Genomic DNA, 18,232 nt, shown 5'->3' with positions numbered 1-18,232 from the left:
GTTAAAAAAAAAATCCCTGAAAAGCTAGCAAATGCAATAGCACCACTGACTTCATCTCTCAAAGTTTTCAGCTGCAAATAAAATGATTTTTATACTAAAAAGTTATTTAGAAAACAGGCTGAGAATCTCAAAATGAAACAAAAAGGTTTCTGACTCAGCAGGACTCTGTCTAGTTTGATCTCACCATTCCTTTGTACACAGTCTATTCACTGAAAGTTCTTGGGGCATGGATGGGATTTTACCTTTTCAATAGTCCAAAAAGTGTTTAGCCCATTGTTACAGGTACAGAGGGGAAAAAAAGAATGTTATCTTTAGCTTTGCAGCAGATTAATCAGAAACCCTCAACTTGGCTCCACCAATACCCTTCTCCTACCTGTTTTAAGTAGACTTTTAAGTAGATGAATTTCAACTTATAATTTAATAGCACCAGCATAACTTTTCAGTAAGACAAGGAGGTACCCCAGAAATGGGAGCCCTAGTAATTAGAAGAGTTTTATTAACAGACTAATACAAAATAAGACCATCCTTCCCTCAGTCTTTTCTCAGTTGTTTTAGACTAAAAGATTCTTGGTATGAAGCCTATCCTTTCTCTTGGTCAGAATTCAATATTCTAGAGGGCTTCTGGAAGTGTTTCCTTCTGGAAATGATACCTGAAAGACTCTGGTGGGAAACAGGGTTGGTGGCTTTTGTTTCCTCCTTAACGAAGGCTCTACATCACAGTGAATTGCACGTGAAAACTTGAACAAATTGCATCAGTAAATACCTGTGCATCTTTCCTGTTGCAATATAACATGTTTCCAATGAAAACACACAGGCACACAGGCTCCTGATGGAAAACCACAGGGTCTATTTTCCCATTGAGGCATAGGGGATTTACTTTATAATCCCTATTAGCATTGATAGAAATTACCCATGTAAATCTACCATAGGTACTGGGAATGGGAAAAGAGACCACCAATATTTTAAATCAAAGCAGGTTTCTACTGACTCCTTACATATTCATAAGGGTTTTTTATTTTCTTTCTATCCTCCCTCCTCTGATCAGTTATTGTGTTGTAAGAAATATCTAGTAGAGTGTTCTCAGTCATTGTTCTAAGCATATCTTTATCATTTTTAGAGGACAAAAGCAACCCTTTTCAACTGTTATAAATCAATTTTTAATTTTAAAAGGAGATCAGACTTTTTATTCTTATGAAGGAGTCTTTAAAGAGCCATCTCTCTCTTTTGGAAGCTAGCCAGCAGGCAAATTTGATACCTGCCTGTGTGACTGAGAGAAGGAGATGACACAAGTGCATGAGTTGCTTCCCCCATGTGAGCAGTAAGTTGCCCAGGACAGAGTTTTCTTCCAGCTGGATCTGCTGAGAGGGAATTCACTCACTGTAACTAACATTGCTACCAGTTTATACCGCAAAAGTATGCAAGAACTACCCAGTGAAAATTATCTTGATACAACCCAAACACAATTTAGCTGCTGCATCACTGCTGGATTTGGTACAGAACACAAGAAATGAAACTGAAGTGTGAGTTCACTGTCTATAATAGGAAAGACATGGTGCTCACTGTTTGTAGTCCCAGGTAGCTTCCACTAAAAACAGTGGGTCACAGATGTCTACCTAACACCCTGTCTTGTGGAACCACCATGTTAAGTCTGGTTTGGAATAAATCCCTTTGGTTTTCAAGTATATTCCTACTCTTCCCTCTTTTGCAGCAATGTCTAGGCTTGCCCTGGTCCTCTTTCATTTTTGTTGATGCTTCAAGTTTTAGCTCTCACATTTTTCAGATTCTGTACTGCATTAGTATATAACTCTGAACTTCATATAGAGTGCTAGAAAGGTCTCTTCACAGTTTAGTAAGACAAAACAATCCTTCCATCCTTCGCAGCTCCAGGCCCCAAAAAGCACAAACAAAAGTAAAGTGGGACTGGGGGGATCAAAACTCAGAGAATGTGACTTCACTACCTGAGGCTGTCATTGGACAATTAACCCCAATATGCAAATGGACCAAAACTTGTAAAAGTGTGAAAAACTCGTGACCTATCATCCATCTTGGTTGTAGCCTCAGCCATGCTCTTGTACTGCCCAAGGTGTATCCTTTTAAGGCCTTTTAAATAAATACCTACTTTATTTCTCTTACTCTGTCTAGACTCTGTTCTAGGTACCCTCTCCAGGCATCATTGTCAATAGCTTTCTCGTTAATGTCTTCTATACCAGCACCTACTACACATTTATTCCAGCCTCTCCTTGAACCACCCTTACCCTGTGAGTAGATAAGTGCACCGCTGAGATGGACTTGATGTGTCTATTACATTCAACTTTGGGCAATTCAGATGGCCTACAACATATATCTTCATTTTTTAAAGAGTATCTATCCACAGTGGACAGAAAGAGTTTCTAGACTCAGATCCCCTACTACAGATGCCTGAACATCTTCCCAGTGATTACCTAAGCCTGACAGCCCCAGGTAATAACATTATGTCTGGCAGTTTTGTTCTGGTAACTTAAACACCATGGTAAGAACCAAGGAGTAATATCTCCCTTGAAGTACTGTTCAGCATTTCTACACACAGCTTTTAAGAACTTTCTCCATCCTCTCAATAACATCTAAAATACCGAGTTTGATGCTCAGGCTCCCAGTGCATGGGATGGGGGAGAATCAGGCTGTTAAAATGCCCAGAAGAGCTGTGTACTGGGTGAGGAGTAGTTTCAGGGCTTACTTGCTGCTCAGAAATGTTTTTATTCCCTAGAGAGCAGGCTTTGGAGCCCAAGCAGTAGTAAGGACCACAATACCCCATGAGAAGCAGACACCTCAAGCCAAACTGCTATGCAGATTGTCTTTTCAAAGGTGGCCAGAGGAGAGGGCCCACACCCTTCTTTATGTAACAACCCAGAAGACTGCATTCCTTTCAGCAGCAGGACAGCTGCAAAGGGAGGTCTTGGGGTGCTCCCCCAAGAGCTGGGAGCCTGGACATTTCTCCTGTCCAGCCCAGGAGGTTGCACAACCTCACCCTTCCATATCCCAAAGACCACTTCAAACCTGTAAGAGATCATAAGTCCACTGAATCCTTCCTCCTCATACAAAAAAATCAAAGCTGACATTTTCTGGCATATAGGGCCAAATCCTGTCAACACATTTTAGCTCACATGCTGAATCAGGCCCCTGAGGGGATAGAGGTGCTGCTCCACCTACTTTCTGGATTTGGGAACAAGGCACCTAATCTATGCAGGCTTGGGCACTTCTGTGCATGTAGAGAACTGTTCCTGCCAGTGCCCAGGGCCTCTAAGGACAAAGAAGGAGATGTGTGATGAATTTTGGGTCCTTCCATATTTAGAAGATTGTTATGGTGGGTTTTGACAGCAGAGTTTTTTAATCTGGCAGCAAAACTTCCACTCTCTGGGACTTAATAAGAAAAAGGCATTTTAAAGGCACACTGCCATCTACTTCAGGGCAGAATTCTCTGCCAGTACTGGATTGGCAACACTTTAGTACTTGTTGTTCATAGGTAGACTCCATCATCTCTTTTCTCTAATAGTCTCACTGGAATAAAAGCCTAAGGCTGTGATGGAATTTTGTACCTGCAGTTCAGTGGCCTGTTATAAGGCTAATGCCATCCCTTTATGAAAGGCAGTAGAATCCTGCTCCACAAGTGGTGTCACAATAGTGCTACATTACTCACAGCAAAGAGGAGTGGTAGAGGTTGACATTTAATTAGCCAGGAATTTAATAACAATGACAAAAGCTGTTTTAGTAAGTACTGTATAGAAATTAAGCTTGTAAAGGCATTGAGTAATTCTATCCTATCACCATTTTAAAAGCTAAGACAGTAGCAGAATGTACAGTGCCCACTTTCACACCTTTTTGAAGTGATAACTATGTGCTCATTTTGTAGACTCTGAACTATAACTGCTTCAGTGCAGTGCTACAATATATCATCACAACAAAGGTAGGTATTTAATAGAGAACAAGGAGTGGGGGGGGAAAAAGGCACCATTCTCAGTGTCTAACAGGTCATACCATTGGATGCCACAGTTCGAGCCTGGTTTTGGAATGTTTTGGATCGAGTTCCATATTGCCCTGAAAAATGGCTGGCTTGGGGTGATAACTCATTCCATGTACCGCTCTGTGACGGATGAAGGCTCGCCTGGGACTCCGCAGGGGGATTCAGGCGCTGGGCCCAGGCTAAGTCTAAATCTTGGGGCTCCTCCTTCAGTTTTTCTCCTTCTTTGCCAACTCGTTGATAGATTCTTCCAGTGCTGTCATTCAGTAATCTTCTCATCCCTGTAATTTGTTTTTTAATTTCCCGGCTTTCATCTCCTAATGAAAACAGAGCCACAGTTATCACTGTAAATTAGCAAAAACAGTAATGGGTAGCAATTAGTGGTTTTAGATGCCAATAAGAGTTGGAGCAAATAAATAAATTGATAACAACAAGAAAGAAAAGGGATGGTTGAGTGGTCGTTGGGATGTACTGGGCTATGCCTTCACACAGCCATGGCTGACAGCTCTCGTGCCTGAAAAACCTGCTGAATTTGGCTTTCTTGATGTTGTTTCTAAGGCTTTGATGAGTAAGATTATCTTTTGCCAGAAGGAAATAATAATAGCTACAGCAATTTCAAATAAACTGTCCTTTTAAGAGACTGATCCTATTCAGGCATTGACATCAGTGGATATTTTCCCTGAGTACAACCCAAAGGATCAGACCCTTTATGTATCAGTTTGCTGTATGCTGAAGGATAGTTTCTACAAAAAAAAAAAAAAGAAAAAAAACCACAGAAAGCACCACATCACACATGCAGAAGCGCACAGCATCTATTGATTTTAATGAACAGAATCAGTTCCTTATTCCACAGAATTTAGTAATACTGGATTATACAGGAATAAATTAAACAGTAGCTAATATGTGTGTAACTGCAGATAGCTGAATTGCTGGATATCTTAAAAACATAGATTTTAAAAAGAAAATGAACATATATACAAGAAAAATGTGACTGTTCCAAATAAATTCAAGGCATTTAAATAATAGAAGTTACATACTTAATATTCCTGGCACCATTTAAGTATTAATTTTAAGTTTGAAACTGCTGATTGCACAATGAATAGATGTGTTTTGGGCAGATAGTAGCTGTTTTGCTTGTTAAAGCATACATTACATTTCATGAGCAATAAGGAAGTGTTAATTGCCATTTCTGAAGAAAGAAGCTTCCGGTTTTCTTACTGGTAATAGAAAAATCAAATATGCTAAGCAAATGTCATAAGTAAGATCTAGAAACTGATGAATCAACCTTCCTTTATATAATACTTAATACAATAATACAATAATGCCTGGTATCCTCAAGTTATATTTCTGCTTCCCAAAACAAACCTATTTTTGGCAAAGCAACTGCACAAAGGAAACTTTAGAAGAAAAAAAACTCCTCTCCAAAAATCCAAGATGCAAGATGTGCCATCTCTGGTTCAACAAGGTACTTGAAAGTGTGCTAAATTCCAGGCATGTGAACAATTTTATCAACTCAATAGCACCATTCAGCTGCCTAAACTTAGGTGCACGTTTAGCTAGCAGCTAAACCAGACAGCTAAAAGAGTAGCAAAACCCCTCCCCAACACAGGCCAAGCTCAATGTGGCTGGGACTGCTGCAAGCCCAGTGTACTGAACACCCAAAAGAGGGAGGTTTTGTTCTAGGAGGAGAATAAGCAGAAGGGGAGAGGAGCTGAACAACGTGCTCCAAACTCTCCTGGATCCCAGCATCTCCTGCTTGACCTGGTGCACCGGTTCCTTGGGCTGGTGCCAGCTGGCTCCAGCCCACCCCGATCCAGTGAGGAGAGTGGGCGGCTTGCAAGAAAGCTTTGAGTCCAAACTTAGAAAAATATTTGCCAACCCTGCACAGCAACACTCCAGCACCATTTCCACTCCAGCTAACATGGTGAGAAAAACCCTCTGCAAGGAAGTTCTGTACTGTATTTATTTATTTTGTTGGTTTGCCTGCAGATTTATGTGTGCGGGTGTGATTTCATTAACAGTAACAGCACCAATTCCTTTAAAATGACACTTTTTGGCCCCAACCCAACCAGAAGTTGACTGTTTGCAGTTCCCAGCCTTGAAAGGCTGCAGAGTAGCACTGGACTCCAGTTACTGAGCTATTCACACCCGTACACTGCACACTGCCTTTCTTCTGTACATGGCTGTACCTGCCCCTATCTCAGCCAAATGTTCCCACCACATCACAGCCTGGAGCAATCCCCTCCTGTCGTGCCATTTAACATTACCCTGGGAGTTTTAAGTTGGCAATTTGGATCTGTATTCAATGGCAAAATGTGTGTATTAAACCAGCTTCCCACCCATCTCCTCCTGCTGGGTGCAGGGACTGTGCTATGTGTCTGGTCGAGTGACATGTTGTTAGAAAGATTAAATTTCCGTTACCCAATTACATAAAATATTAATGTTAATTGAGCTTATTCAGACTTGATTCTGTTCCCTTGTTCTGTTCCTTTATATAGGTATCTTCCTATACAGTGACATAAGCATACTTAACTCCAGAAAGAAAAAAACACTACATTTATTTACAATGAACCCTGAACTTGCACCCTACATAAACTTATCTTTTTGATTAGGTAGATCCTTACAGAAGATTTATCCTTTGTAAGCTTGTTTGTTGGAGTTCGGGTTTTCAGATTTTTTTTCAGGGATTTTACTGTTTGTTTTTTTTTCTTTTGTTTTTAAAATATGTCTTTCCGTGTGCAAGAAAGTGCATTGAAATCCTACAGGCTATAAGCCTGACTTAGTCTTTAGTGTAAATTTACATTTCTCCTCACCCAATTATGCCTTTTTCCAGCTTTTAGTTTGTAGCTGACCAGCAACAGCAGTATCCTCGCCACAGGAGTGGAGAGGAGATGATGTTACAGTATCCGAATCTGCAGATGAGTGCAACACCAGCAACAGATTTAACTTCTTCTCCGTGGTTATCTCATTTGGCTATTAGCTCTAGAGCCCAAGGACAGCATTTTTGTATTTTTCTTATCAGTTATTCTACTGCTGATAATTTTTACAGATAATAACCATGTAATTTAAAAATTAAAAAAAAGTAGATGGGGCACAGAGAAAACACAACAACTCAAATTAGTATGTCCTATGGAAGAGTCAGCCTTATTTTAAATGCTAAATAGAATAATAAAGCACTGGAAAAATAGTTTATTACACAGAAATCTGCATTATCTATCTGTGCAAAGCTTTCTAAGATAGATGCTAAAGCCTGAGAAGAGTGGTGCATGCTTCAGCCTCTCTCCGTACACATACCAGAGCTCCTTGCCATTTCCAAGGATGGGGATGCCTCCAAAGTCTGGCTACAGGATTTGCCATTTGGATACCCCATGTAAATCCCTGAGTTTTATCTGAAACCATTGAAGTTACTTGCAAACACTAAGACACTTACAAAATGCCACTCAAATTAGTGGCAAGGTAGAGCCCTATTTAGGAACCTCTCTATAGAGATGTCAATTGTCCTAACAAAAACACAGTAACAATTTTTAATAACTACTCTTATAGCTGTTTCTAGAATGGTCCCTTTACAAACAACCTATTTTTTTCCTACGTGACCTGACTGTAATCTTATAAAATAACAACAACAAAAATGCAAAACAAAGCCCTTTAATAAATGCTATACAACATCAAAAAGTAATTCCCTCAAAATTAATTTCAATCTATTTCCTTACCAGAAGTGTACAGGACATAAAAACTTCCTGTTTCAAAACTGCAAGAATGTTTAAAATTACAAAGGAATAAATGTAAATCAGAAAAGTGTTCCAGGGTGCAGTAGCATCCACGTGCTAAGTGTGCAGCTGTCTGAAGCAACAGGCTTGTAAACAACTCCAGTTTTAATATTAATGATAATTCATTTATTACACTCTTCACCTCTAAATTCCTGTCCATCTTTTCACTACTATGTTTAGTAAACTCAATATATCACATTGTCTACCAACACCTTGTTATACTTTCCCTGAACAATTTATCAAATATTATCATAGCACTGCAAACGATTATAAAATTATGTGGCCATATTGATATGTTCAAGCATTAATTTTATCCCAGTATCACAGAAGTGGTAACCATGTCTGTATTAATGTGTTTTAAAGCGTACAAATAGGTGAACAGAATTAAAGTTGGACAAATGTCTGTATCTGATATTTCCTTTCTTTGACTCAAAAAACAAAATAACCATCATGTTCTCTTTGTCCAGTATTTTGCAATTACTTCCTTTATTTTTAACATTTATGTTTCTCATATATTTTGGGAAATATTCATGAGTTGACTTTGAAAATACAATTTTTCTATTAATTATAGTTTGGTTTTATGTTTTTTTGACAGATAAAATGCGTATGGAATTCTTTCCTCTCTTGAACATACAAATAGGGATTTTTCCTGGATCAAGCTACTTACTGAAGTTACTTTAATCTCAGATTTTCACCTTTGTGTCCAACTAGGCTGAAATTGGTGGAGCTGTTGCGAGGGTAGGAATGGCAGTGACAGACAGCCAGACAAGCACATGTGAGCTGACAACATGAGCCTGGTTTGTATGGAAACAATGCTTCAGAGGTGAGAAAAAGTGGAACTTGAAGCATATGGTGTGAAAGCTCAACAAAAAATAATAAATAAGTGCAAAGGGTTATATAATTGAGCATATTAAACTGCAATTTATTAGATGCCATTTGAATGCTGCCCTCTCTGGAAGGGGGCCAGCAAAGCTCGCCTGCTGTGTTTGAAGACTGTAAAGGGCTGGTTCAGAGCAGCTCAAGGAATCAGGAAGCATGTGCACACAGGGCACACATCTCCACTGCTCAACCAGGCTGAACTCACCAAAACACCTTTCGGAATGCTACACAGTGTTCAGGTATTTCCTTCAGAGACAGCTATCCTGGAAGGAAGCTCAGCATCCCTTCTCAGCAAGAATTATACCCACATCAAATCATAATTTTCAAAAATCAAAGTATTTTTTTGTCATCTTGTACCATAAGTTGTCCTGAAACAGAAAGTTGCAGAGGTCAGCATGAGGAAAATAGAGGATCCTTGTGCATGATTCCTTATCAGAGCAAAGGTCTCCTAAATCACGTGGAATCTTACTGTGATTTCTCTGTGCATAATTGGAATCAGGCATCTGTGCAACTAATCTGATGAGGTAAGCACACATTTCCCAAAAAAGTGATCCCAGGTCTTTGCCAGCACATAAGATTTTACACTGAAGAAAGAACACAGGCAACAACATCCTTGGCAAATTAAAAACCTAAACCCCAAGTCAGCGGGGAGGGCAGTGGTCATGAATGGTGTCAGAGGGTCACACAAGCAACACGAATATGAGCTGGATAATTTGACTCTGCTAAATTAACATGTGGGGACACTGAAGCTGTCTAAGTTGAGGCATCTTAGCAATGCTCTAAAACATCACCTCAAAGCACTTTCCTATATTCATGTCATCACACAAAGCACTAGAATTAGATATGCAGGAAAACTAGATCACCCTCAAATCAGACCTCTTACTCACAAAGCAAGCACAGAAACACGGTTTGATAACCCTGCCTATCATGAGACAAAGTTATTAAGCCCCACAAACACTAACTAATGTAAGCAAAGAAATTTGGAGAATCAAACCCAGGATCAGACCCTGAGACCATTCAGGTTTTTGGGGTTATTTCCCTGGAAACAGGGTTATACCAGGTGGCCCAGCCACCACTCCCACCACAAACCAAGTAAGTCTTCGGAAGAGCCTGGTGAAAGAGTTTCAAAATACCCAACAGCAGAAGCCACAGAAGCCCAAGTTACACACTTTCAAGCCACACTGTGCCAGCTAAATCACTCGGGAAAGGACAAGTGAGCAACTGCTCAATAAAAATATATATTAATGGGTTCATATAATTAAAAAAAAGTAATAATAGATACGCAACAACTTCTTGGAAATATCCCAGGACAAGATCATGCTTTAGCCCCAAAGGGAAATACTTTACAAAGTTAGATCATTAGAGAACACAGATACATAAAATAAACTTTTATGCAGTCTTAATTACAGAAGCCACTACTGCAACAACCAGACATGGGATATAATCCTATTAACAGTAGCACAAGTCTGTGAAGTTACTTGTTAAGTCAACTTTTTCTCTGTGAATAAATTGCAAAGGATATAATTTCTGGGACAGAATAAATTCTTGAAATTAGTGAGTAACTTATGCATTGCTCCCCTGCTCCAAGAACACATTATTTATTTTTACCATGACACAGCGAAGTTATTAATCTGCTGCCTTCCATTTCAACAATGCGAAATGCTGTAAAATGCACAGACACCTGCATTACAGTACATTTCAGTTCCACTTTATATCAGTCATAAACATCTCTGTTTTGGACATCTCTTCAAAACAAATGCTCCAAGCACACTGTGCATAGCATGCAATTTTATGAAACTATAAAAGTTCTTCACTGTTAATTACACAGACAAATGTCTCATCACACATTTGATTACCAGGATAATATAATTAGTTTTCTGCATTAACCTTTCAAACATAGAGCCTGAATTTCAAGTTGAAAGCATTGTAAAAACACTCAGTCTGGAAGTATACTGTTTTTCCACTTTTTTGTGCTGGTAATAAAAATACTAAGACTGAAAAAAACCCAATATGGTGTATGCAAGATTTTTTTTTTAATAGACAGTGTAAGTTTAATCATCACTGTCCACAAGACACAGGTGTACATAGTCCCTTCAAGGGCTTGTAATACCAAGTCTGGGCTAGCAGCCCTGTGACTTTACTGGAAAAAGCGGAAGTCAGGTCTGTTTTAAATTTCATCCATGTTGATGTTTAAGCATTTCACCCTGGGCTGCCTCCTCCATCTCAGGCTGAGCAGTCTGTCCTGGTACCAGATAACTAAGCCCTTTCCTTCAAAACAAAAGACATGCCAGTCCTCATCCACAAAATGTAGCTGCGATATTCCACGTTCCCTTGGAATCCTGTAAAGACTGTGGTTAGCATGTCCTTCATCTAGAAAGACGTGACTTCTTGTTCATCATCTTATCAGAACAAAGGACTGGGGGAGAGGACAAGCCACCACATCCCCACTTCTAACACTGCACTATATGAGAAAACTGCCCAAGCTCTATTCAGATAGCAGTTGGACTCTACACCATTGCAGCCATCAGAGGTCATATCCAGTACCATGTTCCTTTAATTGCACTGAAGCTTTCTCCAGTTTTCAGCCTATATTTACACAAAGCTGTATCGTGCCCATCTATGCTGGTGCAAAAAACACCATCTAGGTTCATCAGGTCTTTCTTGACATCTCATCCTTAATTTAGCTGTACGTCAAAGTGGATTCTTCTGATTTACTCACCCTAGCAGCTCTCCTCTTCTCAACAGCAGTTTTGAGTTAACCATGCTCAGCTGTGCAACAAAGGCATCTTCACATCCCATTCGTCATAAAGCTTCTCTCATTTACAGACTACCACTAACATTTTACCTTCCCTAAAGGTAATAGTTTCAATGCTGTATCATAGCATCCATTCCACACTAAAGGCTGCAATACAGTGAGGTTTACAACTGTTGATCTCATGGATCACTTACACTGGAGAACAAACTTGACTCTAAATCACCAGGTTGGAATAAACATCCTTCAGAGATAAACTTTGGCATAAAGCAGTGAAATCAAATGAAGCAGCGATTGCACCCTGACTGTACCTGATAAGGAAGAGCCTTGATAGGATTCACATTCTTAAAGGTTAAATTCTGACTGACTCTTGAAATAGGTGAACTTGAGGCACTTAAATGCCAGAATACTTTCAGTCACAGTGAAAAGCTGGACTTACTAAAAAGAAAAACCCAAACAAATCCAAGGACAACACAATCAAGACCAAAATCATGATCAGTTGGTCTGACTCATAGCACAAATGTCAAAACACAGACTTCTGCACATTCTTAGAGCACCCTGGCTGATGCCTAATTCTTGCCAAAGATTTTCATGACTTAGAGTTGGAAGAAAAAGCATTTCAAGTAAACCTCTGGTCGAGCTCACTCCATCAGGTTTATCATACTTCACCAAAAGTGCTTACAGAACACGATATCCAAACACAAGCACAGCAGTGGACTTTGCTTCTCTCTGGAAATGGGTGTAGGGAATAAATACTTGCTCAAATGGTGAAAAGCTGAGAAGGGAATTTAAGGCAGCTCTCACCTCCCTTTTAACACATCCTCTTACTCTCTCCCATTTGCTGCTGACCTCTAAAAGAGGATGTGGCACTATGAATTTAGGAGACAAAGGCATTTTGCATGCAGAGTAACTTCAGGTGCCAATTCCCACATTTCAGTGCTACTTGCTGGCTCCAGGGGGCAACACATACAGACTACAGAAACCTTAAATCACCCCACAAAATTGTTTAGGCTCCTGGTGCTGAAAAAGAGAGGTACACATCCCCAGATTTCTTGCTGCAAATGCATCTGCTTCCTCCAAAGCCCAAACAGAAGGTCCACAAGCTTGCTTTATACAGCTCAAAAAACTGGCCCCTCCTTCTTTGAATTTAGCCTGCCAAATCTTTGCCAAGAGGGGCTTTATCCAGGTGAGATCCTGGATGCAACTGGAAGGGGATAGGAGCAGGAAAGGAAGAAGCACTCTGCAGCTGAGGAGTCATACAGGATAAAAAGCACACAAGAGAGGTAAAGGTCCACTGATAGCCAGTCACTGATATGCTGTAATACATATCATGCTGCAGACTCTATATTACTTTTGTATTTTCTTTACACATTTTTAAATGTTGATTTAATTTAATTTTGCCATGCCAGGATTAGCAGGCAAGCTCCAGAGGTGAAAGGACATTACATTAAGACAGCACATTAATCCTCTATCCCACCCAAGGCAGAAGCAAAACCAAACAAATAGCAGCTTCCTGGAAATTGAATTTCTGTTATCCAGATGTCAAAGATGTAATACCCCAATTACACAAACTATTGCCAGTGAAGCATGCCAGGGAATATGCAATGTAAATGGGGTGAGCACAGAGCTGCAAAACTGCAGAGTCAGCATCTGGCTCTCTGAGTGAGTGATAATTAGCACTGTGTGTAGACACTAATAAACATTTATGTCTGAAATTACAACTTTTAGCAGCGTTAATAAAGGATATATTGGCAATTCATAGAATAAAAGGGTCTTGAAAAGAACGTCATATTAAACAATGGCAGGCACTTTCTGTGCTTGCACAGAGGTTTTTTCCTCCCTAATTGCAAATGGCCACGCAATGTTGCTTGAAAATTAATCAACATAAGCACATACCTAAAAGAACTGTTTGTGTTTCTTTGGTCTCCCCATTAACATCATTGCTGTAGTCAGAGATCTTATATATCTCATGATGGTAATCTGGAATGAAAAACGATAAAAAAAATTAGAATTCAAGTGATCTGGAAAAACTGAACACATTGCTACAGTTTTACTACACAATATATCAATATATCTACAGTTTATTTCATGTACATCAAATTAACCACAGAAAATGTGCTCTGTATCAGCACCTCCTAAAAAACCTTTGCTCACACTGGAGAGACTCGGCTCAAATATTTCACAGATTTTAGGGAACAGCTATGCCTGCCCTAAATTACTGTGTTCATTTTCACAGCAAATTATCCCACCAGATGCCAATTATCTGGCTTCTTGCTTTACAGAAGGAAAGCAGATTTATAATGAAAACTTTACCTTCTCAGACACCAAGGCAAACTTTCAAACTTCACCTCAGTAAGGAATCAGCAACGTACATCAGGGCTGTACTGTTCAGCTGGCCTACCCATACTGATGTCACTGGCCTCCCAGTTCTGAAGAAAGGAGGATCAGTGACACCTTAAGATAGTCACCTATAGAAATTAATGCCTCTGATGACCTGAAGAATTAGCATTGACATATCATATACAGAGATGTTACAAGATACTTAAAAAAATAATCACCACTGAGTTTCTATTTTAAATAACAGAATATTTTGCTGTGAAAAGAATATTTCTGCTGTAACAGCAGGCAGGTGTTCACTAAAACCAAAGCTTTGTTTACACAGAGAGAAATAGTAAGTCCAAATAAAAAAAAAAAAAAAGTATCTAAAGGCAGCTCTCCTGGATGCTATTTCTGACTCTGATACTGGCACGTGCTCTGTCCTTCGGCAAATCGCTCAAGACTGAACAATATATTCAGTGTCTTGAAAGAGCCACCTCCCCACCTCACTCCTTCCATGCCCTCCCAGTTCCCAATGCTCTCAGCTACTCCCTCCTTAAACTGGTTTTATGTTTACTTGCCTCACAAAAAGTGAGGCAGAGATTAACTCATGAAAGGGACTTTGGGAGGATTCACTTAAAAGGTGGAACACAAGTGGAGGGCAGCATAAACAGCTCCTTCCACAAGCAGCACACCTGCACCTCTGACCAAACAGGCACAGCACTGGAAAAGTCTCCTGGAAGTCACTTTTTTGTTACGTGCTGTTTATTTGTACAGCACGACTGTCAGAAAAGGCACAAGAGAAGGAACAACCCAGTATGTAAACTAAAATCAAGCCTAACCCAGCAATTCTATAGAATGAGAAGGGCCTGGAAAGAAAATGAGGGGAAAACAACTACACCACAGAACTGGAGAGGTCAGCGATGAGGTGCTACACAAAGGATTCCTCTGCTTCCCGAGCACGCCCAGCCAATGAAATGGGTAAAGGTGAAGTTTGAGATATGACATCGAGGAAGTAAAAGCTTCTTTTATGAGACTAAACTGGCAGGATTTATGCTCCCTTCCATGATCACTAGCTGTCCTGTTGAGCAGAGGGTGTGATGAAGTGGCTTGGTGGGCACCTGATGGCCAGCCAGTCAGGGTCTACCTGCCACACTCTGCAACTCTGCACCTTCATCCTCTCAAGGACATTCCAGATCTGTGGAAGCAAGTATGTGGAAACTAGGACTTAAAGACTTACAGACTCATGGTCTTTAGATATACAGATTACACAGTTTCTTCTCCAGCACTTCCCTATATATCTAGCTGGTCACAATATTCCTCTGGTCTGCAGCTGCTGCCTTAAAGTCACCACATTTCACCCCAGAGGTGACTGCATTTTAGCACAGGAATTGATTTTCTTTTGATTTGATCATTATTGATCATTGTGATAAGGTGCTCAAAGTTATTTTTGGGACAGAATAAGCATGGTATGTATCGGCACACATCAATAGCAGAGTGTCTTACTAACCAACTCATACAGCATAGCCTTTTCTGTTTGCTTTCTTTTCTGTGTCTTGGATGTCACAGTCCAGGCACTGGGAAACTGTATCAATTTCACAACAGTAAACACTAAACTGTGACATTACAGAATAACTCCTGCAAGAGGCAAAGGCCAATTACAAGAGACAATTATTTATACATAATTATCTTTCTAGTCAACTGTGATAGAAAACAGTATGAGAGTGCAAACTCATATACAAAACCTGATTTTTATCTCCTCCATTCTCAAAGTAAAAAGACACTATTTTCTCTCTAGCATATGTTTTTAGTGTAGCTTTTTATTTTACTTTCTACATCCAAAAAGAGACCACACATAAAATATTATTAATAATGTACCATCATAACTGGATTTACCTATTAAAATAAGGTTAAATAGACTGCCTCATACACCGAGGCATATCTAAACCTGAACGAAATGGCAACTGAGATTGGCAAAACAGTCACCTATTTCTGGCAAATACTCTTTTTATAGGCCCATTAGGATAGAAAGAAAAAAAAGCAAAATTTCAGTTTTGTTTCACCACCTCCATGCTCCAGCGCAGTCATGCACTAACTCTGCCTCCAAGTTGGGAGCGTGTTCAGTACCAAAACCCCACAAACCAAACCTGTTCTCTGTAAAATTACACCCTTGATAAGTTTGCTTAATGGATACAGACCTCCAATGCATTTCAGACACGTCTGGCAAGTCCCTGCCCCTCTAGCTTTAACAGGGACCATGTGTGATGTCCCAGACCCCCCTACCACAATACAGCAGTCATTATTTACTATTCCCACCAAGTGAGTTTATTTCCATATTTGAATTTCTTCACTTCAAACGTAATTTTACAGAGCACTCCTCAGACAGCAAGTCTTGACACTCGTGTGTGTGTGTCCCCCTTTTCACCAGTGTGACATTAAACCCAAGCAGTCACCTGCCTTGAACTTGGCATGCAGGACACACACAGCGTTTCATGGAGATATTCCCGTCCAATACTTGGGAACACAAAAGGAAAAACGATCTCGAATCAAATCCATCAGGACAAAAACATCTCATCGGCCGGAGAAGGGATAAATCCCCAAGCAAAATAAATCCCTAGGGCTGGGAAGTCCACCTGTGAAAATGCCTACCAGCGGCTGTATCTTTTCCCCCCTTTAATTAAAGAAAAAAACAAGAAGACTGAACACAGAGCTGTGCTTCTTGTCCGACATGAATTAAAATATTTCTCCCTTCACGATCCCTTTTAAAAGATCCTCTTTTCCAAAAGCAAACACACCCCGAGCGAACAAGTTACACGGCAGCGGCTCTCCCCTGCCCACGTACAATTAATTACCTGCGTGGATTTTTAATAAAGCGATCTCGATTCAGCTTTTCTTGAAATACACGGATGTACACAGCCGAGGAGAGGAAAAAAACCACCCCAAATACAATAAACCCACAAGAGTTGAATACCAAGAAGGTCTGTCGCTGCTCAAGTGTCATTATTTTTTGCTCTCTTCCCGTTTTTACCTTTTCTCCCCCCCGCCCAAGCAGGATTCACCACGAAACGCGATCCAACTTTATTTTGTGCAAGGTTCTCTGCTTGAAAAAAAATAACACGTCCACCTGAGGTGGTGGTGGTTTTGCAACAACACGTAACACATATGCAAAAATAATTAAAAAAAAAAAAAGAGGAAACGGGGGTGAAAGAAATAAAATTAAAAAAAAAAAAATAAATAGGCGTGCAATGGTTTCGGGGAGTTGAGGCAGAGGATTGCGGAGTTCAATAACAGAGCCGGGAGGGAGCGGCGGCCCGGGGGCGCCGGCGTTTCATAACGCCCCGCTCCCCCCGGGGCAAAAGTCGGGGCTGCCCCCGGCCAGCGAACAAAGCCCGGCCGCCCGCGCCTTACCTTCGTTGACCAGTTTAAAGCTTTGGGATTTCCTGCTCCTCTTCCTCTGGGCGAACTCCATGGTGTGGGCAGGAAGGAGCGGGGCGGACACAGGACCGAGCTCCGTCCCTCCGATCAGCAATACACGCGGGGGTTGGGAGAGACGGCGGCTCCGGCGGCGAATAAAGGGATCCGGGACAAGTTGGCTCCGGTCTCCCCCTCGCTCCCGCCCCGAACTTTGAGGAAAAGCGGGGTGCGGCGGGGGGAGCCCCGCGGGGGCGATGCCGCCGCCTTCCCCCCCGCCGGCTGCGCGGCCGCGGCCCGGCGGCGAAGGGCGGCCCGCAATGGCTTCGCCGCCGGCGCCGGGACCCCGGTGCCACCTGCTGGGGGAAGGAAGGCGGCGGTTCCGCCGGCCGGGAGCCGCCACCGCCACCCCGGGGCCGGCCCGCCGCCACTCGGCCCCGCCGCGGGTTGAGGGCGAGGGGCTGAGGGGCAGCGCCATTTTGTGTCCCCCGCCCGCCGCCCGCGCGCGGCTCCGGCGCTGCCCGCCCGGCGCTGCCCGCGGCTCCGCTCGGGGCCGAGCCGGGGCAGCTCCTCGCGCTCGGCGGGACCGGGACTGGAGCTGGCGTGCGGAAGTGGGTTAACCTGAGGAACTGATGGCAACACCTGTTTGTTGCCGTGTTTTACAGGGATCATCGCAGCGATGTGTCCGCTGGTGTCGTGGACCGAGGCCTGGAGAAGAGCGGCGAGCCGCCGGCTGGGATGAGCTCTGCCAAACCTGGATCCCTCAGCAGGAGGAAGAGAGGCTCGGCTCTCCAGAGCAGCGAGATTTAGGGCGTCTGGCAGCCCTCCCGACGGTCACCGTGAGGTCACTGCAGCCATACGGCTGGCCCAAACACAGCTGAAATTAGTGCTTTGATTTATTTACCACTTGATGCCTTCAGCCACACTTCCAGTTCGCTCACTGTGCGAAATTCACTGAGGGTGGAGTGATTTTTTTTTTTTTTTTTTTTTTTTTTTTTTACAGCCGAGAGTGCTTTTGCCTGTTGCCTGTAGAGAAAGAACTCAGGCGTTTACAGTTATGACTACTGATAACTGCAAACACAGCTCCGATCATCATATTGTGTTTTACATGTA

At 41.7% G+C, this 18,232-nt stretch overlaps 1 protein-coding gene across 3 annotated transcripts in view; it reads right to left on the bottom strand.

Moving 5' to 3' along the window:
* BEND7 (BEN domain containing 7) overlaps nt 1-17,421 on the bottom strand; it is a 46,991-nt gene extending 29,570 nt beyond the window's left edge. For 2 of the 3 annotated variants that reach the window (XM_021530999.2, XM_021530998.2), the window contains exons 1-3: nt 17,117-17,421; nt 13,289-13,372; nt 4,012-4,311 (exon numbers count right to left, since the gene is read on the bottom strand). In XM_021530999.2, the coding sequence (XP_021386674.1) occupies nt 4,012-4,311; nt 13,289-13,372; nt 17,117-17,177 (445 nt within the window). In that variant the 5' untranslated portion in view covers nt 17,178-17,421. The remainder of the gene's footprint in view (nt 1-4,011; nt 4,312-13,288; nt 13,373-17,116) is intronic. The other variant, XM_021531000.2, reaches the window with a different exon arrangement.
* Between the last annotated feature and the right edge of the window lie 811 nt (nt 17,422-18,232).

Source organism: Lonchura striata, chromosome 5 (genome assembly GCF_046129695.1).
Source record: "Lonchura striata isolate bLonStr1 chromosome 5, bLonStr1.mat, whole genome shotgun sequence".
NCBI classification, from domain to species: Eukaryota; Metazoa; Chordata; class Aves; order Passeriformes; family Estrildidae; genus Lonchura; species Lonchura striata.
This window is presented reverse-complemented; position numbering and strand designations above follow the sequence as displayed.